The 27798-nt window shown below is 37.3% G+C and overlaps 3 protein-coding genes and 1 long non-coding RNA gene across 4 annotated transcripts; all 4 read left to right on the top strand.

Moving 5' to 3' along the window:
* Positions 1-1645: 1645 nt before the first annotated feature.
* Positions 1646-4782, top strand: LOC146502054 (uncharacterized). The gene is made up of 4 exons (XM_085133315.1): positions 1646-2082; positions 3070-3125; positions 3209-3271; positions 3361-4782. The coding sequence occupies exons 1-4, from the start codon at positions 1830-1832 to the stop codon at positions 3484-3486; spliced, it is 498 nt and encodes a 165-aa protein (XP_084989441.1). The 5' UTR covers positions 1646-1829; the 3' UTR covers positions 3487-4782.
* A 1923-nt stretch (positions 4783-6705) lies between these two features.
* On the top strand, positions 6706-16242 carry LOC146502052 (uncharacterized). The gene is made up of 4 exons (XM_085133314.1): positions 6706-6766; positions 10810-11217; positions 11630-11716; positions 15836-16242. Exons 1-4 carry the CDS (start codon positions 6706-6708, stop codon positions 16240-16242), a joined length of 963 nt encoding a protein of 320 aa, XP_084989440.1.
* LOC146502053 (uncharacterized) lies at positions 11758-14271 on the top strand. Its single transcript, XR_014869551.1, has 3 exons — positions 11758-12666; positions 13231-13299; positions 13414-14271. It is a non-coding gene; the product is annotated as an uncharacterized LOC146502053 (long non-coding RNA).
* A 7794-nt stretch (positions 16243-24036) lies between the features above and the next one.
* Positions 24037-27217, top strand: LOC146502051 (uncharacterized). The gene is made up of 7 exons (XM_085133744.1): positions 24037-24126; positions 25175-25273; positions 25366-25482; positions 25635-25721; positions 25842-25903; positions 26204-26269; positions 26372-27217. The coding sequence occupies exons 1-7, from the start codon at positions 24066-24068 to the stop codon at positions 26510-26512; spliced, it is 633 nt and encodes a 210-aa protein (XP_084989870.1). The 5' UTR covers positions 24037-24065; the 3' UTR covers positions 26513-27217.
* The last annotated feature ends 581 nt before the right edge of the window (positions 27218-27798 follow it).

The following is a 27798-nucleotide window of genomic DNA, read 5'->3' as shown; positions in this document are numbered from 1 at the left end:
GTTCTTATTGCTGTCTGCTGCACAAAACACAGCCCCTGAATAAATAGTGCCACAGTTCGAAAAAGAAAAAGAGTCCTCACTCACCACAGCCGGCAATTCAGAAGCCCAACGTCCGACTGTGGGATGACACGCCGGTGGCGCGATCGTCGTATTCTCCCTGCAGACGGCTCCGACGGGCCGGGCAAAACCACATCCGGTGGGTCGGGCAGCGAGACAGTAGTGGCTGAGAGAAGGTGTGGTGTGTTGTGAAGAAAGGCCTGCATGGTCGGGGGAAGCGATGCCAGTAGCCATGGCAGGCCGGAAAAGAGCCGTTGTAGGGACGGACGTAGGGACGGACGGAGACCGAGAGGAACAACACAGACGAACCAGCAACTAACAGAGGCAGACACGAGGTTTAAATACACAGAAGGATAACGAGGGAATGAGACACAAAAGGAGGGCACAGCTGGCAGTAATCCGACCTGATGAGACAGGGGAAAAGTAAACAGAACACACTGAGATCAGACACGGACCTTCAAAGTAAAACAGGAAACACATACACGTAATGACATAACACACCAACTTAACACAGACTGGGGGACACAGAACATAGGAACATGAACCATGAAACAGAAGAGTACAAACACCCAAGGTAACCAAAACCACAGAATAATAATAAACTAAAACATAAACACGGAGTCACAGACTCCAGACCATGACACACAGTGCCACAACATCAGTGAGTTAATGTTTTTTTTCTAAAAATACTACGCTCTTCAAGCCTCCAACTTCCTCTTTTATTAATAACCCCACAATAACACAATTCTCAATTACACAGGATTAGAGTAAACAAATGTATCCAATAATAATAACGTGTTAATGTTTAACTTTAAACTGTGATAGATTAAACAGATGATCTCAACCAATTTAGCAAATGCTGTTGACTGGAAGAAAATGATTGAAGTCACTACAAGGAAGTGACACGTCATTACTCACAGGAAACAGATTTATTTTTAGATATCTTTGAGGAGAATCTTCAGAGATGTGTCATTAGATCAAGAGACTAAGAAGAAGCACAATGTTTACCGTCAGATGTATTTAGATGGATAATTTGCTTTTACTGATTTGTTTGGTTGCAGGTAAGGATACAAATTACATAGATTTTAAACCAAAGATGAGACAAAAACTGGTGTTTATTTAAAATGCTCCTCAGACAAAGTATGAACAACACAGCCGTACTCTGAGTTTGCTGGTCACATTTCTCTTTCTTTCTCTCAACAGCAGCAAGTGGGCACCATTCATCTTTGATTGTCAGAATTGATGATGAGGCTACTTTACCCTGTGAAAATGTGAAGCATGGTCAGCATAACTGTGACAACATTGAGTGGCTCTTCATTGACTTCATTAAAAGAAACACTGTAACACTTTTTGAACATGGACAGATGCAGAAAGAAGCAGACAGACTGAATGTTACAGCAGATTGTGCTCTGGTTATAAAGAAGGTCACAGATCAGGATGCTGGTGATTACACCTGCAGGCAGTTCATATCAGGAAGCCAACACTCAGACTCTTTTGTTTTTTTATTTTTTCTTCACAGTAAGTATTTATATCTTAATGTTTTTAACTTAAAGTGTCTTTAAAAAAAAAATCTGAAGCGTTACATTAATTATAATTACTAATGTTCATTTTTTTTCTCTTGATGTCTTTCTCTCTCATCTTCATTATCACCAGTGACTGAACAGAAGGACAATGATAAACTCATCTTGTCCTGCAATGTGTTCCCACATCAAAACTGTAGATACGCAGTGGAGTGGCTGTATCAGGGTAAAGAGGAAATATCTAACTCAGATATGGAGATATCACCAGGTGACTGGAGTTGTACTGTCACATTTAGATCATCTACCTTTAAGCAGACGATTTATGAGTCACTGAAGTGTAATGTGACAAATAAAGACACTAAATCAGCACAGCTGTTTCCCTTTACCTTGAAGTCCTCGGGTGACAAAACAGGTGAGAACAGTGCTGAACTAAAATTGAAATTTATAATTACAACAAATATATGTTCATCTTATGTAATTGACTTTAAATATAACAGCAGTGTTAAATAGAATACTACTTAAGCAACATGGTGTATATTCCCATCGTACAGGTGGAGATGAAAGAACAGCAACAACAAAATCAACAACTACAGTTATGCCAACCTCAGCTATAAGAAGTGGAGGGACTACCTTAGAGGACAGAACGACATCAAATGGAAGTTACATAACATTTACAAACAAAATAAAATAAAAACAAGGTAGTGACTAAAACCACAAATATGAATGTCAGAGCTGAAATAGAATTCATTTGATTCAGTGTGTCTCACAAGGCTTACAACATCCAGGTCATTTCACAGCGGCAGCGACTGCGCTGACTTTATTCTGTTTCCAGGTTGGTCATGGTGGTTCATTGTTGTTCTTGTGGGTTTGGCAGCACTCACAGCGATTGCTGTAATCATAATCAGACAGAAGACAATGAAAGGTGAGACCAATCACAGATTGAAAGGTAAATTAAAAACGTTTATTGTGTATTTTCAATGTGTGTAGAAATATGTTTCATCTTGAGAGTTTCATGTATTTTGCCGACTCATATAAGGCAGTTTCCAGACAGCTGTTTCCAGGTGTTGCACATCTGCAAGCGTTTCACTGATCATTGAGATTTCTATTTGAAGACGTGCGGAAACAAAATCACGATGATAAATGTAACATATGTAATTGTCTCCTTTTGACTGTTGCGGTTTTGCCACGTGTTAGATGTTTGTTTTTGTTTGTTTGCTTTAGAAATGAGACAAAATTGAAACTGTGGATTTTCAGTACGAAAGCTAAACATGATTGCCTTGTCATTTCAGGAAATAAAAGGCAAAGGGAAGAAAACACAGTGAGTTTAACACTAATAATAAAATACTTTATGCAAATGTGAGTATAACATGTAGTGTAGAAATAAGTATTTGCAGCAACAAAGGATTCATGGGGGATAATATAAAATAGCCGATGCCCAAAAATAAATAAGAAAACTGTGAGATTCTTACTCAGCTGTCCTGTATTTGTGCAGAGCAGAACTTCAACCCTGCAAAGGTCACATACTACGCCCAGTACTCACTGCTGTATGTGCTGTGCGAAATGTGTCTGTGTGAATGAAGACAAATACTTGAAAGCTGACAGTTGATGAGCTGATTGTCATAATATTGCAGACTGAACTTGGTGTTTCCTATGCTTCCATCAACTTCACCAGGAAGAGCAAGACGAAAGCCCAGGTAAAGTATATTTCTATCCAAATCATGACCAGTATATGTTGTTTTAAATTATAAGGTATGTGGAATTTAGCTTTCATGTTTTCTTTTAGGTTCTAGGTGACGGTGCTGATGACGGTAACACTGTGACCTATAGCACTGTGAAAGCTTTCTCCCCTTCTGGAGTTTTCTGTGATCCCAGCAGCCTTTACTCCGCTGTAAACAAACCAAAGAAATAAGATATTACTTACTGCATTTATGACGTTGTTTAAAATGTTGCATATATTGACTGATCATCAACTAAGATGCAGGTTAGAGTAAACGGGGCTTTAAGCATGCTCTAAAATAGTAAATCTAACTTTGTAACTGCTTGAAACTTGTTGTCTGTGGTCATGGGCACAAGGTATGATGCAGCTCATCTTATCTCATTGCTATCTTATGCAGTCTTTATTTGATATAATTTCTGAAGAATTATTTTGTAGTTCATATACAATGATCTATGACAACAGATTTAGTGGTGATGAAACAGACAATATCGATCAGTGTCGATCTACGTCCCTACCCTCACCTATGGCCACGAGCTGTGGGTAGTGACCGAAAGAACGAGATCGCGGATACAAGCGGCAGAAATGGGCTTCCTCCGAAGGGTGGCTGGCCTCTCCCTTAGAGATAGGGTGAGAAGTTCGGCCATCCGGGAGGGGCTCAGAGTAGAGCCGCTGCTGCTCCACATCGAAAGGAGCCAGCTGAGGTGGTTCGGGCATCTGACAAGGATGCCCCCTGGGCGCCTCCTGGGTGAGGTGTTCCAGGCATGTCCCACCGGGAGGAGGCCCCGCGGCAGACCCAGGACACACTGGAGAGATTATATCTCTCGGCTGGCCTGGGAACGCCTTGGTGTTCCCCCGGATAAGCTGGAGGAGGTGCCTGGGGAGAGGGAGGTCTGGGCCTCTTTGCTTAAGCTGCTGCCCCCGCGACCCGGCCTCGGATAAAGCGGAGGAAGATGGATGGATGGATGGATGGATGAAACAGACAATATCAGATCTTCCAGGCATGAAGCCACTGAGAGAGCTGAGACTCCCTCTCAAGGTGGACAGTGTGAAAAACATCACCTAAAAATGAAGGTTTTGTAGAATTAGCTGCTTTGTTATTTTAGTTTTTCTGTTAAAAATAATTTGATAATTTTCACATCTGCTACTTAAATGAGTTTTTGTCATTTTTGTCTTTATTGTTTATTATTATTAGTACCACAACAATGCAAGTTTATATCAGTGTAAAGCTTAACACAATTAAAGTGAAATCAGTCTCTCTTATTGGTCCACTTGTTTAATTTTTTGGCTTTGTTAATTATCTTTCATATTTTGGGGTCAATAAAAGCCCATTTTTGAATTAAACATCTGTGTCCTCTATGCCTTATTGCTGGGTCCCTGACATTTCACTAAGAATCTTCACACCTCCAACTTCCTGTTCTGTCACTAACCACACAGGAGTACATGTAATAGCACAATAACACAATACTAAAGTACACAAGCTTAGAATAGGCAAACTATAAAAAATACATTTTTACTTTTAACTCTAAATTGTAAAAAACAGGTGATCTCAACTGATTCAACAAATATTGGTGATTGGAAGAGAAAGACTGAAGTTAATGTGAAGAAGTGACACCTCATTACTCAGAGGAAACATGTATTTTTATATGTCTTTACAAAAAAGGTTTAGAGATGTGTCATTAGAGAGGCGACCTGGAGAGCGTAAGAAGTACGTTTACATTCAAATGGATTTGTATTATTTCCTTATACTGATTTGTCTGCAGATTTTTCTGTACATACAGCAGAAATAATTTTACATTTTAAACCAAAGCTGAGACACAAAATTGTATTTAAAATGGTCCTTATATTAAGTATCCATGAAGCAGTCATATTATTAGATGGTAGCATTTCTCTTCCTTTTTCTCAACAGCGTCAACAGGACAACTTTTATCTTTGACTGTCAAGTGTTGGTGATGAAACCACGTTGCCCTGTTAAAGTGTAAAGGATGTTCAGCATAATTGTGATGGTGTTGTCTGGATCTTGAATTCTTTAAGGAGATAAACAGCTCAGTCTTACTGAGTCTTATAAGCAAAGCCATAGATCAGGATGTTGGTCATTACAACTGCAGGCAGTTCATATCAGGAAGACAGGAAGTATCAGACTCTCATGTTCATCTATCAGTGAATATTTAGATCTTAATGTGTCTCAACGTTTTAGAACAATAGACTGAGATTTTATATTAATATTGATTACAGTGTTGAGACTAATTTTCCTTTTAATGTCTTTCTCTTTCAAAATATCCGTCACCATCATTGACCAAACAAAAGGACAATGGTAAAGTCACCACTCTGTGAGGACACATTAGCCTTGTAGACACACTGTGGAGTGGGTCTATGAGGGTAAAGAAAAAATACCCTCACAAATGGAGATAGCACCTTCTTCCTGTGCTTCTGCTGTGGCATTAACATTTTTCTTTGATCAAAAGAGTTTTGATGTGTAGTTTGTTGGTAATTTTATTTTTTTTGGTCAACATAGGACAGTGACTAGTGCCGGGTTTGTCACTCATGTATTACACAGTACTCTTGTCTAAAAATTAATGCACTATGTAATTAAACACCAGAGAAAGTAATTTGTTGCAGTTCTCATCGCATTACTTTTACATAACCCGTAACATAATCTAAGCTACCAATTATTAAGGCTACAGTCCCACAAACTCACACAGATCCTGATCCTAATACAGCTATGCAGAGTAATTCTACTGTAGAAACATGTACAGATAGAGCTGGATGTTGCACTGTTATACGTGTGACTGATTTGTTACCTGTGGAAGATCAGGATTTAGTTGCTGGGCTGGGGTTGGCATACACTCAGCTTTATATTATCATTATGTTAGATTAAAAAGGTTATCAATTATTTCAACAAATGTTAGAGTTCAGAAGAAAAAGACTGAAGTCACCGTGAGGAAGTGACACCTCATTACTCACAGGAAATAGATATATTTTTATTGCCATCTTTATTCTTTTTTCCTGTCTCTTGCATTTTACTGTTGTTTTTCTCCTAAGTTGTGGGCTGGATATTTTTGTTTGGCCCACCCGCTGGCAGAGCGCCTTACTTCAGCCTTCACAGCTTTTTTTAAATGTCTAATCAGCAGTACTTGGGTCCTTACTCAAGACAAGTCATGTATTGCTTGTTCCTTTAAAGAAAAAAGTATTGCAGTGCATTACTTTGTTACACCACTTGTTTTGCATTGTAACATTAACACAATGAACTTATAGGTTACACACACCAACATGAATGCCTATCCAAATGGGGGCACAGATACAATCTTTGTTTTAGATTTTAGGTATAAAACAAAGGCAACAATGCAAAGAAAAGATAAAAACGTTTCAGTGATTTTAGTTTAGAAACATGAAGAGGTAGACAAGGCTGCAAGCATGACTCCTCATCACTGCTTTGGTTACCTGCTGAAGTCCAGGGTCCGGCTGCTGGGACTGGGTCTGTATAAAATCAGCTTCATCATCACTCTGCTTTCCTGGTTAGCTTTGCATTTGGATGTTGTCAGTGCAGATGCTTGAAAAGAGCCAAAGTTGTGTTGGCAGCATAATGCGGTTGCTGCTGTTCTGGATGAAGTTTCTACTTTGCTATAATTCTCTTCTGTTTTTGTGCATAAAAAAAAATAAAAGTAATGTTCATATTTTCACTCCCCAAGGCTAAGGTAGGGTGTCAAATTCCAGAAAGACCAGCAGCGGCTGGCTGATTTCATCATTTGTGTGTTGGTTACGTAGGGGAGAAAGTTATGTCAGAGACAGACAAGATGCGTCACAGCACTGACACATCTTGTCTGTCTTTGTTCCAAGTTACTGTGATGTCACCATGTTGGACTGGGGGTGGGTGGGGGGTTTACGCTCCATGTTAAACATCTCAAAGACTCTTCTTTTTTCTAATATAAACACAGTCTAACAGAAAAGGATTTGCGTTTCTGTGAACAACTTATCTCAGCTGATCGTCTCTGCATTATTATTAAATGACTTCCTGTAATCTCATGTTGGCTAAGTGAATGACGTGAGAAGACGCAGACGTTAAGTCATTATGAGGATGTGACACTTCACAGACCACAAGAAGCACATGTTGCATTTGTGTGTCAGAAGGACTCTCAGAGACTACATAGTGAGCGTTACGAGGAGACACCAAAAGGCACGATGTTTCCAAGCAGATGGTTTAAGATTTCTTTTTTCATGATGATGATGCTTCAGTTTGCAGGTAAGGACACACATTAAATTGCAAACATTCAAGTGTTACGTCATTAAATACTATATGCTTAAATGCCATGCCGTTATTGATTACTTGAATCTTGAAATCTAAAGGTGAAACATCAGTTTGTTTTTAATTTCTTTTGACTTTCAGACTATTTCTCAACAGCAGCAACTAAGCAAAAACTGTCTGGTCATGTTTACATGTAATCATATTACTAAAACCCATCTTTGTATAAAGGACCTGGGTCCCATTTTAGAGACTTTTCTTTTGCTCTGAGTGTAGAAAAGACAACCAGACATGTTTTCATTGTGTCCTGATCTCCGTAGAAATGTTCAAATCCATCAGCTCACAGAGACGAGACACTGATAGCTATTGGAATCCTATTCTCTTTTACTTCAGTGGGGCATGTTTGTTCAGTTCAGTTCAAAAACAAGTAGGACCGTAAATAAGTGTAGGGCTCAGTCCCAAACATGTATGGTGAGTTTCAGCATGTAAAAAGAAAAATAATCTATATAAGAGATTCATAAAACAGAGGACAAAAGATGCTGAAATAAAGTACAAGTTATATAAAAATAGATTAGTAAATATTATAAGAACAAGTAAGAAAGAATATTACCACAAATTATTGGAGCAAAGTAGAAGTAACACACAAGAAACATGGAGGATATTAAATAGTATAATCAAAAAGGGCTCAAAAAATAAGAATTATCCAGATTATTTTAAAAAAGATAAAGATATTGTGCTTGATAAAACTAAAGACATTGCAAATGAATTTAATGATTTCTTTGTAAATGTTGGCTTTAATTTAGCAAAAGAAATTCCAGAGACAAGAAATAATAACGACCTAAATAAACATATTACTCAGAATGTGTCCTCCATGTTTATTGGTGCTGTAACTCATAGAGAAATAATTAACATTGTGAAGACATTTAAAAATAAAAAGTCCACTGACTGTTTTGGTATTGACATGATATTAGTTAAAAGTATTATAGAATATATAGTGCAACCTTTCGCATACATTTGTAATCTGTCCTTTCAAACTGGTGTATTTCCCTCACAAATGAAAATAGCAAAAGTTATTCCAATCCATAAAAACGGAGAGAGAAGTCAGTTTACCAATTATAGGCCAATATCACTGCTCCCACAGTTCTCAAAAATTTTAGAAAAGTTATTTGTTAATAGACTTGATAAATATATTGAGAAGCATAATCTCCTAAGTGATAACCAATATGGCTTTAGAGTGAAAAGGTCCACTTCGATGGCAGTGATGGAACTTGTAGAAGGGATATATAATGCTATAGATAATAAGGAATATACTGTTGGTGTTTTTATAGACTTAAAAAAGGCGTTTGATACGATTGATCATTCTATACTAATGAATAAACTAGAGAGATATGGCATAAGAGGGTTAGCATACAAGTGGATGAAAAGTTACCTGGATGACAGATATCAATATGTCGAATTCAATAATGTAAAATCTAAGCAGTTGAAGGTAACTTGTGGTGTTCCTCAGGGCTCTGTGCTGGGCCCTAAATTATTTATATTATACATAAATGACATATGTAGCATTTCCAAACTGTTAAAATGTGTATTGTTTGCTGATGATACCACTCTGTATTGCTCAGGTAAAAACCTAGAACAGCTTCTGACTACAGCGGAAAAGGAGTTAAATATATTAAAAAACTGGTTTGATGTAAATAAGTTATCATTAAATATAAAGAAAACAAAATTGATTATTTTTGGCACTAGACAAATGAAAAATGTATCTAAAATCAGGGTTAATGGAATTGAAATTGAAAGAGTGTACGAAAATAAATTTCTTGGAGTGATAATTGATGATAAGCTGAGTTGGAAGTCTCATATAAACCATGTGAAAACAAAAATGTCAAAAACCATTGCTATTCTCTATAAAACAAAGCATGTCCTGAACAAAAAATCATTATACACACTCTATTGTACTCTGTTGCTTCCATATATGACTTACTGTCTGGAGATATGGGGTAATGCATATAAAACGAACACTCTTCCTATTTTCAAGTTGCAAAAAAGAGCTATAAGAATTATAAACCAATCAAACTATATAGAACCAACTAACATTTTGTTTATTAATCTGAATACCATGAAATTTTATGATTTAGTTGAATATAAAATGGCACAGATAATGTATAAAGCACAAAATAACTTGCTTTGCCCCAGTACTCAGAAGCTGTTCAAAGTCAGAGAGAGTCAATATGACTTAAGGGGAACAGATTTCTTTAAAAAAAACAAGATAAGGACAAATATAAAGCAGAGATGTGTTTCTGTTAGAGGAGTTAACCTGTGGAATAGTTATGACAGTGATTTAAAAAGGTGTAGTTCATTTTCCTTGTTTAAAAATATGTTTAAAAATAGAGTATTAGAAAAATATATATATCAAGAATGAAAAGAGCAAAAAACAAAACAAAAACAAAAACAGAAAACCTCTTGATTCTTTTGCTTTGATGTAGTTACTTACTAAGGTGGTGGTGTTTTTTCTTGTTTGTTTGTTTGTTTGTTTTGTTTTTGCTTTGTTTGCCTTCTCTCACCCCAACCGGTCGCAGCAGATGGCCGCCCCTCCCTGAGCCGGGTTCTGCCGGAGGTTTCTTCCTGTTAAAAGGGAGTTTTTCCTTCCCACTGTCGCCAAAGTGCTTGCTCATAGGGGGTCATATGATTGTTGGGCTTTTCTCTCTGTATCTATGAAGCGCCTTGAGGCGACATTTGTTGTGATTTGGCGCTATATAAATGAAATTGAATTGAATTGAATTTTATTATTTGCTTCGAGCCCTGTGTACAGGAGCTGCATGCTAAAAGATCTTTTGTTAAAAGGGTTGGCGTAATAAGCAAATGCTTCAGCCAATACCTTTTGATTAGCCTTGTCTCATGCTTTCTTGCTTTGTGGTAAATCTTTGTTCTGTCTTCACTGAGATATTTGAATGCTAATCAATAAACATATCAGTATAGTGAGCATTAAATGAAAGAATCACAGGTTTTGAAACAGGTTGATGGCTCTGATCCTAGTGGCAACTATTACAAATACATTTCAATACATCAAGAGCATATTTAATACATTGAATGTGCTTTTTTTCCTTTCAAAGATACACATGACATAAATAATTTTAAACTGTAAACCAAATCTGAGACAGAAATGTGTAAAATGCAGTGTATTTAAAATTATCCTCACACTAAGTACTGTATTTTTTTTTTTTAAAAACCCTGTCAATTTATCAGTTTGTTGATCAAATTTGTCTCTGTCTCTCTTATTTCAGCAACAGCAACCTGGCAACATTTATCGTTTATTGTAAGAGATGGTGATGAAGTCACGTTGCCTTGTAAAAATGCAGTAGATGGTCAGCATAACTGTGACAGCACAACCTGGATGTTCATGAATTTAAGAAGTGCAAAAACAGTAACACACTTTGAACATGGTCAGTTTCACAAAGAAGCTGGAGCTAAGTTAGGTAGACTGAGCGTTACAGCAAACTGTTCTCTAGTTATTCAGAAGGTCACAGATCAGTATGTTGGTCTGTACAAATGCAGACGGTTCATATCAGAAAACCGACAAGACTCACCTGTTCATCTTTCTGTTATTCAGAGTGAGTATGTGTATATCAGTGTTGTCAAGTTAATGTGTTTTGTTTTGAGCAACATACTGAAATATTACATAAATATTCATTAAAATGATGAGGCTAATGTTTCTGTTGTTGTCTTTATCTCTCGATATCTCCATCACCACCAGTGACTGAACAAAAAAGCAACGATAAAGTCATCTTTTACTGCTACGTGTTCTCATATGAAGGCTGTAGGAATTCAGTGGAGTGGGTCTACGAGGGTAAAGAGAATATATCCTCAGTCATGGAGATTTCATCACGTTCCTGTAATTCCAATGTGACATTTGCGACATCTCACTTTAATCAGAAGTCAATTTTGTCTGAATTACTGTTTGTAAGGTGTAAAGTGACAGATGAAAACAAAATAGTGCAGCTGTTTCCCTTCAGCCCTCCGTCCTCGGGTGAGAAAACGTAAAAACTGTAATTGACCTCAAACTGTTGCTTATAATTAAACCAAATATGCGCCCATGTGTTCCAGGTTGGTCATGGTGCTATGTTTATGTGACTGTGGGTTTAGCAGCACTCTTAATTATCATAGTGATCATCTCATGGAAGAAAATGAAAGGTAGGACCATTCACAGATTAAACATTAAAATTAAAAAGTTAAATGTTTCATCTTTTGTCTGTATCATTGTGTAGATCCTTGTATAAAAATATTTGATGTTTCAGCGTTCATGTTTGATGTGTTTTGCTGACTTTACATTGAGAAAAAGAGTTTATGGCTTGATGATAAATATAACTGAGAAAGCTTAGCAACTGAGCATAGTTTGAATTTCAGCAGGCAAAGATGTGAGATCAGCAGATCACCTGATCAGTCATTTGTGCAAATGTCTGAAACCCACTTCTGTGTCTGACTTATGTCATATCTGTTGTTTTTTCCAGGAAATAAAGAACAAATGGAAGGAAATAAGGTGAGTTTAAACACTACAATGTTTATTAGTACTAAATAGTTGTACAGTCGCAAAAAACGATTTGTAGGGACTGCATATACAGCAGAAAAAGCATAATTTGACTCACCTATGTTTCTGTGCCTGTGCAGGAACCAAGCTTAAGCCCCAAAGAGGCTCAGTCTGGTTCAGAAGCCAGTCACAACACTGAGATCACACACACTACACCCAGTTCAAAGTTACACTTACTGCTGTATAGGGATGGGTACCGGTATCCAGTGCCATTATACCGACATAAACGGTAGTAACCAGACCGAAAAGCAGCGCACATTTCGGTGCTTTTTTTCCCTGAGATGTCACACACTTTGGATTCTAGCCAATCATTTTACCTTTGCAAGCGTAGTAGGCGGGTCCAGGTACATACGTTCTTTTAGAGCAGAGCTACAGATTAAAATGCCCAAGGCGAAGCGGTCAAAAGTCTGGCTGTACTTCACAGCAAAAGATGCAAACTCAGCAGCCTGCAACAAGTGCTTTAAGGTGATACTGTGCAAAGGAGGTAACACCTCGAATCTGATGAAACACCTGGTGACGCATGATGATGATGGCAGCAGCAGCCGTTCTTCTCTGCGTGAGTAGCTTAATGTTGTTCGTGTGTAATTTACATTGAGTAGGCTAACCACGTTATTAAATTAATGCATGTAAGGTGAACTAGCAAACACAGTCGTAGTTACATGTGCCTGTCTTCTTGTTTGATGGCAGATACTCCCTTCACCCTGGCCAAAAAGGCTAAAATGACCAAAGAAAAAGTGGGAAACAGCTAAACATGAGAGGTTTTTGGACAAAGTTTGTGTGTTTTTTTCCATTGTTTAAGCACTGCTTCCAACCAAGAGTGATACCATATATACCCTATAGCTGCAGAAAAGGCTAACATTGTTATCTTTTTACAAAAAACAGCTAAACATGAGAGGTTTTTGGACAAAGTTTCTGTTCTTGATTCTTTAAGCACCGTTTAAGCACCGGCACCATTTCAAAAGTACCGGTTTGGCACTGGTATCGGATAAAACCTAAACGATACCCATCCCTACTGCTGTATTTGTTCATTCTAACATGTCTGTTTAAAAAAACCCAGTGCTTGACAAAGGTTTTGAATTCAAAATAATTTCGTATTCATTATAATGTCTTCAATGTATAGGCTGAACTTGACGACGGTGTTTCTTATGCCACCATCAGCTTTGCCAGGAAGACCCAGAATAAAGCCAGGGTAAGATCTGTAATCGGTTACAATGAATATGTTGGCATCCAAATCATAACTATCAAAACTTCTGACATGTATGATTAATTAAGGTAGGAATTTATTATTCATGTTTTCTTTAAGGTACCCTGTAATGGTGCAGATGATACTGTGATATACAGTACTGTAAATGCTTCCTTATCTTCTGCTGGATATTCTTCTTCCAGTGACCTCTATTCCATCATCAACAAACCAAAGAAATATACGAATGGATTATGATTTCTTTTCTTGTGCACTATCGTACATGAAGCCACTGAGATAACAGAGACTCCCTCTAGAGGTGGAGAGGGTGAAAATATTCCCAGATTGAAAATGCAATAAAATGAGATACTTATGTGAAATGGATATTTGTGTATTTGTCAGTCACTAACAGACAACCAAAGAAACATAGTTCTGTTAGCAGTATAATGTGGCTGTTTCTGTCCTGGATGCTGTTTCCACTTTACCATCGCACTCCTATCCTTTTATGCAATAAAAACAAAAATGTTGTCCATTACTCTACTACTCAAACGCTGTATTGCTGTAAAGCTTCCCCTCTCCACAACTTTTTTCGTTCTATAAATGAACTGAAATCATCTAATTGCATTGCAAGTGCTGGAGTGAACTTTTTTCATTGCTTTGCGAATGGGTCATTCATTCTGCCAGTCACATGACAAAAAGTAAGACTGATGGTCAGGATAACTATCATAATATCATGGACTTCAGTCAAGGAAACACAGCAGCGGAACAGACTGGCTGACTGGAAGTGGGTGTCTGGTTCAAGGTTCAAGATTTATGATGGTGATCACTGAACCTACAGAAAGGTCATATCAGAGAGCATTGAGGATTAGATTTTATTGTTCTTCTGTCTGTTTCTGAGAGTATTAACATCATCATTGCTTCTCATTGTGTCCTATTAGAACATAAATGGATATTTTAAAATAATTACACTGATGAAACTCATTTTTGTCTTGTTGTTTTTTAACAAGAGGAAAAAATAGTTGAGTACACAAACATTTATTCTTACACTTTCTTACATGTCATACTGACAGTATGAAACATCCAAATCTGAGCTTGTACTGCTTTGGTGAGCTGATGTTGAAGTTTTCAGTCATTCTGTGAAGTCTGACAGAGGGAGAAGTCGTCAGCATTTTCAGACACCATCACGACATCTTCATCATCACAGATGTAGGAAAATAAAAAAGCTGGAACGTGGCTTTTTGCGCCATTGCCACCACCTTCTGGCAGTCATGGGACATCACATCCTACCAGTCACAAATAAGAAGGCAACAACTATACTCTGTATTTTCAAATAAAGATAATACTGTATTTGTTTTTTTTTAATACTTTAATGACTATTTGAAAATTCAAAAATGTATTGACAACCAGACTGTACGCACCTTAAGAACCAGAGGACAGTCCACTGAAGCACTCAGTCGGTCATGTTCTTGTCTTGAGCCACTAATCACTGAGGTAGTACTGCCACATTTTTTAGTGTATGTGTGGCATTGCCACAAACAAAATATTACGTCCAGCTCTTACTTTAAATATAATGACATTATGACACCTTTTTAAAAAATTATTAAATTAAACACAGCGACATGTAAATAATAAATATGAATGTCAGCACATCAGTGTGAGGATCATTTCATACATGTAAGTTTGTGTCTTATATTTGAATGTGGGTGCAATATGTCTTCCATCTTGCAGTGTATTATGCATCTACCTACCCAGACACATAAAAGCCCTTAAACAGGGCCCAGAGCTCTGATGCTATTGTGCCCCTGTTTTTACTAAAACACTTTCCCATTCACGTCAAAGAATTCTTCATGCAATGAGGAACCAGCAGGTCGCAGACCACAAAAGCATCTTATCTGTGTTTCACCACTGTGGCATGGTAGCTGCTACAGGATGCCTACTTTTCATTGCAAACATTTCAGTTTTGAATGCTGATGAATTATATGAAAATAATACTACATTGTCATATTCATATTCCCCCGTATACTCTATCTTAATGCCATTTATGATTCTAATTTTAGATTCTCTGTTGAGGTAAAAACGCACCACTGTCTACTGTGAAAATGCATTAAAAATATGAGAAAAACAACATTAAATGAAAAACTGTCTCTCTACTCATACGTACACTAAATTTGGCTAAAAATTTATATTTTTTTAACAAATAATAGGTGTGCAAGAGGCAGACTAAAGTCACTATGACAGGACAACACCTCAAAAACCACATAAAGCAGAAGCTGTGTGTAACTTTAAGAAAATACAAGAGACTGTGTCATTAGTGAGCACGAGAACAAGAAAGAGATGGCTGAATTCGGGAGCGTTAAAATGACTGTATTTCTGCTTCTGATGCTTCAGTTTACAAGTAAGGACAAGTTTTGCTGGCAACTTTGTTTGACTCAATGAGACTACATTTGAGACCAACTTGTTTCGTATCAAAAATAATCCTCAAACTAAATTTGCGCCAAGTCACATTTGTGATGTTTATGTGTCATATTTCTCTTTTTTTCCTCAGCACCAACAATTCATCTACTACACTCTGTCTCTATTGTAATAGTTGGTGATGACCTCACTTTGCCTTGTGAAAATGTGACACATGGTCAGGATGACTGTAACAGTACTACCTGGGCCGTCAGTGGTTCAACAGACATGGCAGCAGTAGAGTTGGCCACCCATGGGCAGATTCACAAAGATGTTAGAGCTAAGTCAGCCAGGCTGAGTGTTAGTGAAGACTGTTCTCTGGTTATAAACAAGGTCACAGTTGAGGATGCTGGCCGTTACACGTGCAGACAAATCAAATCAAGAAATGAAGTTTCAGAGTTTGATGTCTATCTGTCCGTTATTAACAGTGAGTATTTCATTCATAATGTTTTTCAGCACAAACTGTGCGTGAAACATTTAAATAATCAATACTGTGATTAAACTATTTTTTCTCTCATCTTTTGTCTTCACCAGCGACTCAACATGACAACGGTAACAAAGCCATCTTGAGCTGCTCCTTGTTGGCATATAAACCCTGTACATACACAGTAGAGTGGCTCTACGAGGGTGAAGAGAACATCTTTACAGACATGAAGATATTACCAGGTTCCTGCTCTTCAGCAGTGACATTTAAATCTCACCTTAATCAGAAGTCAAAGTTTTATGAGTCATTGAAGTGCAATGTGACAGATGAGTCCAGTAACAAAGTGAAGCTGTTTCCCTTCAGCTCTGTGTCGTCAGGTGAGAAAACAATCTGTTATTACCTCAAAGTAAAGAGTATCATTAAAAAAAGCTTCATCTGTAAATCTTTTTAAGTTTAAACAGCCATTTCATAAATATGATACATGTTTTTGGCATTGATTGGGGGAAAAGGAACATAAGACACATTTTCATTGTACAGATTTAATTTGGCTGCTGTTTTGTGTTTTCAGGTGAGAATGCAATTACAACAAAAAAATCCACAACAGCAAAAAAGTTAATAGTGACACCAAATCCAGCACCAGAGGCAGAATAATTAAAAAACAGTAATGAAAACAGGATCACTCACAATAATTAGATTTTGCAATAGGCTACATCAGAAGGGAAATCACCACTACGATTTAACAAAAAATAACTATGTGTCAGTAAAAATAAATATTAATCCCTAGATTTTTTAAAAGTAAGTTCAACATGGATTAATTTTCTTTCCAGGTTGGTCATGGGAGCATATTATATTTCCTGCTTTAGTAGCAGTCTTAGTTACTGCTGTGGTGATGATCACAAGGAAGAAAACTAGAGGTGAGAACAGGACAAATGTAAATCAGCGTTTTAACTGTTAAATTTAATGTGTTTTGCTGACTCGTGACATGATGAAGTTCAAGTTATATGGACAAGTCTTAGATTATTAAATTAGACAACGAGTCTTTACCAGTTTAATCAGTTTAGACAATACAGTTTTCTATAATAACTATAAGAACACAGACTCAGAACTAGAAGCACAACTCAATTTTTTCCTCTTTGCAGGGAACATGGAAATGGATCGACAGAACAATGTGAGTTTCATCCATTGATCATTTTATCTGATTCTTCAATAAAAAACTGAGTTTTTGGTGATTGTCTGTTAAGTTCTCTACACCTGTATGACCCTAAGAAAATAACAATTTTTAATATAGTGAAAGTAAAACTTTACAGAAAAAGTTGATTTAATGTGGAGAATCTAAAAATGAACAAACCGGGCCTGTAGTTGCCTGTGTCGCTTTGTGAAACTGGTTGAAAAGAGCGTGGTAATTTCAGCCATATTTAGCATGGAAGATGTTAACTTGTCTACAAGCAGTCACCATTTACTCTCTGACATGTAGTGAAACTTTAAAAGTGCGGTGCAAACTGCCATTAGAGAGTGTCCACCTTCAAATGAAAAGTTGTGCCTTATAACTATAAACTACACATTTCAAAAGGTGCAGCTTTTACTTTGAAAGAGAACATTCTCTGCTGCCAGTTTGTGTGCTCTTTTCACATTTTTACCACCACTTACCCGAGTAGTTTGCAAGTGCTAGCGAGTTGTTATCTTCTATCCAAATTGCTCATGGGAGCAAGAACCTACTAGTGACCAAAGCAATTGTGAGAAGGTTTTTGGTGCAGTACTATATACCACTTTGTGAAAAACGTTATATTATCCGATGCCAGCAACTCCTAACAACCACTCTCCAACCATTCACAAAATGCATATATTAAAGTTTCTTGCAGAATACCTACACTTAATTTTATAAGCTGTGTTTGTGCAGGGACCGAGTTTAAACACGGCAGAGACTCACATTCTCTGAACTGTGTCTATGTGCAAAATACTTTAATACTTAAACCAAGGTTTGGATTAATGTGTTAGCAATCATTATGTGATCGTCCTTATGTAGACTGAACCTGAAGATGACATTTCCTTGGCTTCCATCAGCTACACCAAGAACACCAGAGAAGAAGGCACAGTAAGCTTTGTGGTGTGTTACAGTGAGGATGTTAATATCAGTTCTGTTATTATTGTTGTTGTTGTTGTTGTTATTATTGTTTAAGTATTATTAAGTATAGAATTATTTCTTCTTCTAAGCTCTAGGTGGTGATGATAAAGGTGACAGTGTGACCTACAGCTGTGAAAGCCTTCTCGTCTTCTTCTGGAGTTTAATCCTAGCAATGTCTCCTCCACAGTCAACAAATCAAAGAAATAAATTCAGTCATGTTCACTCAGCATATCTAAAAGTAAACATGCTTTTAATTTTGCCTGATTGTTTAGTTATTGATGATCTAGATCTAAATTAAAGGGAGTAGTGCTATTATTAAGTAGTAAAACAATGATTTTTAACAACCTGACAATTGTCTTTACTTATCTCAGTGTTATATTATTATAATCTTTCTTTAATGCAACTTTTCTACACTGAATAATGAAAACACATCCTGCTTTAGTGTTGATAGAACAAAGCAGTTGCAAATCACCTCTCACTGTATCAGCTCCGTCATCCATAAAGCCACAGAACAGAGACTCCCTCTAGAGGTAGAGAATGTGAATATATTGGGTCCTCAGCATTAGGAAATAAAATTATGGCTTTCAATATATTTTTGTGTTATTTACATCTACAAAAATAAAAACCAAATAGGTCTCAGAAAAGAAGAAAACATCTTGTTTGTGTCGCATGTTTCTTGTGTGGCATGCTTTGAACATAACCACTATTAAACAATCAAAAAGTAACTGTTTATTTGACTGTTTTGTTGGGTCTCTATCTCAATCTTGGGTTTACTATTGGAAAAAAGGTAATTAGATTACTGTTACTTTCCCGTGAGCATGGTTACTAAACCCGTGATTTTTTTGCAAGTGTCTCATGACAATGACGTAAGCAAGTGCGATGTTTGTGGCAAAAGCTGTGTGCAGGTCAACAATGGATAATATAAGGAGTGTGGGAGAGAGTATGACAGAGCAGCGTTTAAAGCGTGGAAGTACTGACCTTACTTTGAGTTTTCTTCCCACGCAGTGCCAATAATATGGAACTTCTTTTTACAGAATCAAACTTCTTTTTACAGCGAAAAAAACCCTAAATTTCCACACAAGCACCGAGTAGGCTACGCTGCCACGGGTATGTGAAATTCACACAGAAACTCCTGGATTCTTCCACTGACATGACAGCTGCGACACACCTGCACCAGGACAAACCTCCGCCTGGCCCACTCCTGCTATACAGGTGAAAATAGAGCAACAGGACCGCTGAGTCTTTGATTTTATTTATTTTCTGCTGTGTTTCACTTGCATCTATTTGAAAGAGTGATTGTAAACACAAAAAACTATTTATTTTATGTGCTGGAATGTGCAGAAAATAGGTTGAAATGTAAAACAAATTTCTTCCAGTCAGAGAATGGTGCATAGAATTAAATTTTTGCTTGATGCATAAAGTTAAAAGATTAAAACTAATAAACCAAGTTTTAAAAAGAGACTTTTCCATTTGATTACATTTTATATGATGGATTATGCAGAAAAAGTAGAATTTGGCTAAAAGATCTATTGCTTTATTACCTATTCAGGTTGTAAATCATAGTTGTAACTAAGTAACTAAGTACTTTCAAACATAAGTAATCAGTAAAGAAACTTTTGGGGGGAAGTAATCAGTAATTAGTTACTGGTTACTTTTTTCAAGTAACTTGACCAACACTGCTATTAAGACTAAGATGGGGAGATTGGGGAAGGGAGAAAATTAAAATGAAGAACCTAACTGGTTAGACGGGGGGAGGCAAAACTGAACAAAACACACACAAGACAAAGATTAGCAAAAGAAAACAGTAACATACCTGAGACCAAGATCTTGACACAACATGAACTTGACACAAATTTGAACACTAGATGCAGACCATAGATATTCAAACGTGGAAACAAGAAGACTAACTTCACACAGAGATGAGACTACAGAGGCGTGGAACTAAAACCATTTACTGAAGACCTAAAAACTCGAAACATAGATAACAAAAAACTTATAGGTGCTAGGAAATGACACTATACTCAAAAGACAAAAAGGACTAATTCAAATAAGTCATGATCTAAAACTCAAAACCCATCATCAATGATCAATGGACCCTGGCAGTAACAATAATTAACTCAGTAACTTTTGTCACAGGTTTTTGGAACAGTAAAGAAGAGTATCGCCCCACAGTTTGGTTTGTTCCAGGTGGGAGACTGACAACAGCACCGATAAGAAACATATAGATGTTTTGCATGACAACAAAAACATCTACAATCTAGCTGAACAACAGTAGTGAACTCAATCTTAAACATACCACACCGTGTTTATCTTTTTGGAAATCATAATTTTTTTGAAAAGAACAAAAAGATAAAACTATTATAATGATTATTTTTTTAAAGAATAAAGGTGAGAACATTACAATTTAAAATGTGGAAAAGAAGAATGAAAAACTTTCATAAAGTTGACTTACTTCTTGTTTTGTTTTTTGCAAATTCCAAGTAGCAAAATGTTCATGGTAGAATCACTTTGTTTAATCTCTCCCCAGATGGCGAGGGAGTTTGGCATCTTCTCGCCGAGAGGAAGAGCAACAGCCCTGTAACTAGTGGGATACAGACAAATTCTGCCCTCTGGTGGGAAAAGGTAAAATCTGCATTCCACAATAAAAAGCAAGTGTATAATCACTCTATATTGTACTCTTAGAAGCTCCACTGTCAAAGCATCCTACACTTACAAACCTGGCTAAGCTGCAAAACAAAACAGCTTTGTTTTGCAGCTATACCTTCTCCCTCACAGAGAGAATTATGACCTTGTTTTCTGCTTGGCCATCACCTAAGGATTTACATCCCTGATAAGCAGAAGGAGTCTCTGTTTAACGTCTCCCATTACAATGGCCTCACTGTGTTAACATTCCACATGCATGGTCAAAGGAAAAACTCTGGCTGATTGGGACCCACACCTGCTTTCACACCTTGGCTCAGGTGATTAGAGGATCATCAGGGGGTCCTTTTGACCCTCTTTGGGGGGATACTCCCACTGGGTTTAAATCTGGGACTCTCTGCCATTTAACCTTAGAACTGAAGAAGCTCCTCGGATGAGAGGTGAAACGTCTTCAAGCAACTTAAAGAAGTCCAGACGCTTTTCTTTGCAAGCTCCTTTGACTATGATGACCTGGATGACTGAGAAGTTTCACAGACATTCCACATGACTGCAAACTAGTGACAGGAGTGCTCTTACTATGGTAAAGAGAGAAAGTGATATTACTATAACTAATGTGATTTGGGATTAATCACATAAATTAAATCACATAAATTAATCACTCATTTATGTGATTAATAAATGAGAAAAGAAATCTGCCACCACAACATCTTCTAATCAAGAAGGTGAAGGTGGAGGGAGAGCTCTAAAAGAAGAGACTAAAGTCGCTATCAGGAAGCGACACCTCATAGTGACTAATTTATGTCAGAGGTAAACACCCCTTAAAGCTCCCAGGCCTCTGGTGTGTAGAGAACCTTTTTATTATATTAAACCTATTTATTGTAAAGACATTTTTCCTGCTCCAGCTTTGATCCTCGGAACAAAATCCCTAACTTTCCCCGCATTCAAGTTGGCCCCCTGAAGTGTTCTTCTGCTCTGCCTGCCCCCTCCAGGTCAATTCAGTGCAGTTCAGTTGTATTTATATGGCACCAAATCACAACAACAGTTGCCTCAAAGTGCTTTATATTGCAACGTAAAAGCCTTCAAATGCCCTGAACTTCTGAACCCCCAGATCTGTCCGCCTGCTCCGTCTCCTGGTATTTGACTTGCATTTGACCTTATTTGCTTATTGATTTTTATTTTGTCTTGAATAAATAATTTTTGCAAAAGTTTACTTTCACAACAAAATAAACAGACATAATATGATGGGAAAATTGTAATTTTATCATGATGTTTATCTCAATAAACCTGCAAACTTCAACTGCTCTTGTAGCCACATTCTCAACAAAACACCTATTTTGGTACGCAGAGAAAATGACATCAGATTTCTAAAGAGGTCTCAGACTACTGAGACTCTTTTCTGATGGCATCATTGTTTTGCATCAATGATATTAGGAGTTAAATTTAGGTGGCAGAATAAATGAACTCTTTATGTCAGTTAATGTGCATTCTCAAACATCACACTGAAACCTGGTTGTGTTTTTTGTTTTTGTTTTCTAATAATCACAAAATAAAGAGAAATAACAGAGAGCTGCATTTCTCATTATACTTATCTCAGCTGACAATCTTCACACATTTGACTTCCTATAATCTATTGTTGGCCATGATGAAGGAAGATGTGACAGAGGAGAATGAAGTCACTAGCAGGAAGTGACACCTCACAAACCACACACAGCACAAGTATTCATCTTTAACAAGTCAAATCTTTAGATGCAGTGTCCAGTAGCGGTTTTAGATACGGGCGACACGGGCAGTTGCCCGGGGCGGCATCGTGGTGGGGGGCGGCATCACGGGCATCGGCAAAAAAAAAAATGCTCGTACTCATGCTTCCCCGACAGCCAGTGCATATTGGGAATGGCACAGGCACTGATCAGTTTTCTATCGCCCATTTGCTGGGAGTAAGGGCGCCCTCCGTTTGCGAGGTGCGTCTGCTGCTTGCGACACAGGGAGGAGACGGCGGGGAGCAACAAACATGAAAACACCAGACATCATGATACAGACTTATAATTTGCACCGATGTTTTTTCGAAATTCTATACACGAAAAGTGAGCGCGAGAGCGCGAGAGCCCTCGGTGCGCCTGCTCTGTGCTGAAGTCAAAGTAAACTTTATTGTCATCTCCACTACATACAGTCCAGTATATAGAGAGACGAGACGACAAGGCTCCAGTTACAGCAGTGCAAGTAAACAAACAATAAATATAAGAAGAGTAAGAAAATAAATATACACTTTAGGACTCGGGGTAAAGGGATCAATAACAATTTAAAATTTACAGTTTGATGATTTAAAGTCTCACACACAACCCGTCGAAAGGGGAGGGGCCCTGCTGCTTCCAAATAGAGCACATTTCATTCATAATGTTGTAAATCCAAGCCCATTATGTATTCATGATTTGAGTCCTGGGTTGTGCGAAATCCCAGAAATAAACCAGAAATAAACAAAGTGAATCTGTGAACTAAGGTGTAGGTGTGTTAGATCATGTTGTGGTGATCCTCGAGTTGGGGGATTTGTGTTCATACTGGAGTGCAAAATTAAAACCAATGGAAGATGGACAAGAAAAGTTCAAAGCCATCACTTCCTCAGTTTAGAAAAAAGAGAAAAGAAGAGGAGGAGAAACGAGCAAAAGATGCAGGTAAGCAGATGTGTCACTGGATTATGGCAGGTCATCCTGAAATAATCAGAATCAGAATCAGAATACTTTATTAATCTCTAAGGAAATGATGTGCGTTACAGTTGCTCCAAGAAGAAATTGTAAAAATAGCAACAGTAACAGACTAAACTCCAAACAATACATTATGTTACAGATTTTAATATTAATTAGTCATTGTCAATTGTTGATTTGTCCTGTTCTCATTGTATGACGATTTATGATGGCTGTTTGGTAGCCGTTTGCATACTATGCACTCTCTCTCTTCATATGTGTGTGTGTACAACAGTTTTATGTTAATGTACAATCCTTAATATGTTTTGTATGTGTGTGTGTGTGTGGTTGGAGGGGTGGGGAGGGGGGGGGGGGGGCGCCAGAGGGAGTGTTCGCCCAGGGCGCCAAACAGGCTAGGACCACTGGCAGTGTCATTAGTGTGCATGAGTACAGAAGAAGCACCATGGTCCCATTCAGATGGATTGAAGTGTTTTTATTCTCTCTACTAATTCTTCAGTGTAAAGGTAAGGACACATATTAAAATACAAATATTGCATCAACATGTGATTTCATTAAGTAATATGACTTTACCTATGAAGGAGTATTATGGCCACATTAAGGAAAAAATATTGATGATTTTGAGGATAAAAAGGAATTTCCAGATTCAAGTCGATAATCGATTTTTGATTTTTTTGAGGAAAAAAAAACGTCAAAAAGTGGAGATTACAGTTGTTGTTTCAAGACAAACTGCCACGGATGCTATACTCTCTGCAAAAAGCCTTCTTTAGATGAGTAAGTGAAACAAACTGATCAGCTGTCTTGTGATGCAACATAAATACTCTTTATTGATCGAGTCTGTAACCACTGATAACCTTGCATCTATCCACTCCCATCTGTTTCATTTTGTACAAATCCACTCTTCCGTGTTTGTGTGGTTTTTCCATCTTACAGGTTGCAGCTTTCTGCACCATCTTTTCAACGTCCTTATACTTATTGCCATACGGTTTTAACTTGTTAGAGCTGAGATAACAGAGAAATTATGATGAACTACCTCAACTTGATGTATATAATTACTCAACATATTTGAGTTACAAAATGATTTTTTGGTTATTGAAAGTGTTTTTTTTCCCCATCTTAAAAATATAAAGTAATAATTTGCCAGTTAAATAATGTACCACCTTTTGGCTACTGTAGCTGTAACATTAATATGTAATTGTAATCATAGATCTGACACACTGGTATGTTTGTATACTTGGGGAGTGTTTATCAAGGCACTACACACATATGGCTGGACGTTTCTGTAAACAGTTCAACAACTTCCCAGTCAGTTATCAGTGCGCACTCCTCTCTCAGGTCTCTGGCTTCACTATATATAAAGAGAGAAACCTCATTAGTTAAATTAGCGCTCCAGTCTGTCCCTCCAGCCTCTTGGCACTGCTCCCTTGAGCTCACTGCCTCACTCCTTCTCTGCAGCTGAGCTGGGGACCAAACTTCTGCCACGGTAATATTTTATGTCGGACAGTTTGTTGCATTTATTTATTTAATTGTCTGCATTTTTTTTTATTGTTTCAGGCAACAATGTAACAACAACACAGACAGTAACACACACATCAGAAAATACAAGTATTATTGAACCTACATCAGTAAATGGATCAGTAAGGACTTCATCAGGTAGCCCCTGTCTGTTGTTACAGTCAACATTTGGGCAATAAAAGCTGAACTAAAGTTTTTTGTTTTTTTTAAATACATTTCTTTTATTTAAGGTGACCACACAACAACACCAAACCCCACAACATCAAAATCAACAAATACAACTACTATATCACCATCAAGCCAACCTACATCAACACCTGGAACAACTGAAAGAGATACTTTATCAGGTACTGACTGCATTGCTCCCACCTTTTTTAAGCCTAAGGTCTGAACTGTAGACTGTAGACTCGAGCTGTGGCTCCATCATAAAGCTTTTTATTGCTCACAACATCCAAAGCTCAACATTACCAGTGATTGTGGTTTTAATTTTTCTTTCCAGAATTTTGGAAATGGTTTATCATTGTTCTTGTGGGAATTGTGGTACTAATACTTGCTATAGTCATCAACACATGGAATAAACCTAACGGTGAGTTTAAAAAAAAAAGAAAAAAGACAGCTATAGTTGAAAGTATAATTGAGAACCTTGGATTTGAAATTCTAAACTCAAGATTGTTTACTTTTATCTTGTATTTTCATCTTTTTTTAGGAAGCAAAACACAGGTGGAAGAAGCAACTAAGGTGGCGAGTGAACGCAGCTGCCAAAAAAATGTATGTAGCTACTTTTAGAAAACTCCCTTATTTGAAGTCCCAAAAATGAGAACAGCTTGCACATATTTGAGAGACTGAGTGTAAACCCTGATATGACTCAGTCCAGCAGCCAGTCAGAACAAAGTGAACAGACATTATTCTCACAGCTATTGCATTTATTCTTTGAAATGTATTTTTTATCCTTTATAAGAATGGATGAAAGACAAATAGGACTAGAAAAACCCCAAAAGGACTGATACCTGTCAAACTGACTCCACATATGCATTAGTGAGCAGTCTATATGTTGTCTTCACTATTCAGGCTGATGCTGAAGATGTCTCCTATGTCTCTGTCAGTTTTATCAGGAGGTCCAAGTGTAAAGCCAAGGTAAGTTTCTCAAAAGAATATATTAACATTAAGATCGTGAATTTTAAACTTCTGTCACAGGTCAGAAAAAAAATAATTGTGCTCCATCATATTTCATTCCAGGTCTGTAATGATAATGATGATGAAGATGACACTGTGACTTACAGCACTGTGAAATTTCCTTCCTCTTCTGCTGGCGTTTCCACTGATCCCAGCAACCTCTATGCCACCATCAACAAACAAAAGAAACACGTTCCAGCCTGAAGGTTACATTCTTTTTTCTGATTGATTGTTTGCATTATATGATAAATATGTGAAAAACATTTTAAAATTTTCCTTTAACCAAAATTAAAAAAAAGAAAGAAAAAAATGAACTGCATTTGATAAGATGACACACGTGATTGACACACTGGAAAAAGTGGGGGTGTCTTTTTTTTCAAATTTCTGAGAAAAAAAGTCAGACTTCTGACATTAATCACAGAATTCTGAGAAAAATATGTCCCCACTTGTTTTTTCCCCAGGGGGTCCTCTTCCATAGAGTTAAGCTATAACAGGAAAGGTAAATGTTTAAAATTAAAATTCTTCGTATTCAGCTGTTAATTTCTATCATATGTCAATGATAGTGATCTCTTTGGTATACAATTGTGAAAAAATGTCTTCTTAATGTATAATCATGAATACAAACAGCACCAGCTTTCGAGGTAGTGAAACAAAGAAACCACTGACACTCCCTCTAGAGGTTGAGGTTAACGTTTTATACTGTGTGCTCATGTACTGTAGGCAAAGTCAATATTTTATATCTCTTTGCCTTTTTAATATTGTTACTTTGTTTTGGAAATGTAACAAAAACTTACTTGTTTAAGTCCAATTGAATTACCTGATATAATTGTGCCTATGATATAATATCAATTATTACACTAACTGTAAGTTTTGTAAGTTTAGCATCTGCTAATTAAGATGTTTTTTGTGGAAAAAATAAAATATAATGTAAAAAAATCCCCCCAAAAACATCCCTGCTTTTCCACATTCCATTAACCTGCTATAACACAAATGAACACCTAACTATCTGCATATAAAACCAGAAAGTATAACATGTATGACTTAGTTTAATTTATACTGATGTTTTAGCTTACAAATAAATAAACACATGATTCACAATGTAACAAAACCTGAGCTGAGGAGAGTAAAAGAACTACTGAGTGAGACTGTCGAAGCAGAGTGCTTCTGATAGGAAGCCAACAGAAGAGGCAAAACCCTTCAGAGCAATGGTACTGAAGAAGAGCATGGGCAGGCAGTCACAGGTTGGGAATCAGATGGCTGAGCCCTCATCCATCTTAGGAGTAAAAGAATGAGAAGCACTAGCTCTGGTTCAGATGCTGTTACTGGAAAGGGTGTGTCCTGTCACGACTCTGGATCAGAAGCTTGGGAGGTTGATCCAAGCAGGAACTTAAAAGCTAGACATGCAAAGGTCAGCTGTGACTTTGATACTGGAGCAGGCTGATGTAGGAGGCAGGCTGTAACACTGAAACTATGCAAACAACAGCTGACTC

This window comes from Neolamprologus multifasciatus, chromosome 15 (assembly GCF_963576455.1).
Source record: "Neolamprologus multifasciatus chromosome 15, fNeoMul1.2, whole genome shotgun sequence".
Classification (NCBI taxonomy): Eukaryota; Metazoa; Chordata; class Actinopteri; order Cichliformes; family Cichlidae; genus Neolamprologus; species Neolamprologus multifasciatus.
Note: the sequence above shows the minus strand (reverse complement) of the source record. Positions and strands in the feature narration are given on the sequence as shown.

Bases quoted from the DNA above. Each gene is read 5' to 3' on its own strand.
- LOC146502054 (XM_085133315.1), top strand. From the start codon at position 1,830: ATGGAGATATCACCAGGTGACTGGAGTTGTACTGTCACATTTAGATCA. The intron at 2,083-3,069 runs AATAGAATACTA...GTATTTGTGCAG, and splicing joins TAAATATAACAGCAGTGTTA to AGCAGAACTTCAACCCTGCA. The intron at 3,272-3,360 runs GTAAAGTATATT...GTTTTCTTTTAG, and splicing joins AGAGCAAGACGAAAGCCCAG to GTTCTAGGTGACGGTGCTGA.
- LOC146502052 (XM_085133314.1), top strand. From the start codon at position 6,706: ATGACTCCTCATCACTGCTTTGGTTACCTGCTGAAGTCCAGGGTCCGG. The intron at 11,218-11,629 runs AAAATGATGAGG...CATGTGTTCCAG, and splicing joins ATATTACATAAATATTCATT to GTTGGTCATGGTGCTATGTT. The intron at 11,717-15,835 runs GTAGGACCATTC...TTTTTTCCTCAG, and splicing joins CTCATGGAAGAAAATGAAAG to CACCAACAATTCATCTACTA.
- LOC146502051 (XM_085133744.1), top strand. From the start codon at position 24,066: ATGGTCCCATTCAGATGGATTGAAGTGTTTTTATTCTCTCTACTAATT. The intron at 25,483-25,634 runs GTACTGACTGCA...TTTTCTTTCCAG, and splicing joins TGAAAGAGATACTTTATCAG to AATTTTGGAAATGGTTTATC. The intron at 25,722-25,841 runs GTGAGTTTAAAA...ATCTTTTTTTAG, and splicing joins CACATGGAATAAACCTAACG to GAAGCAAAACACAGGTGGAA.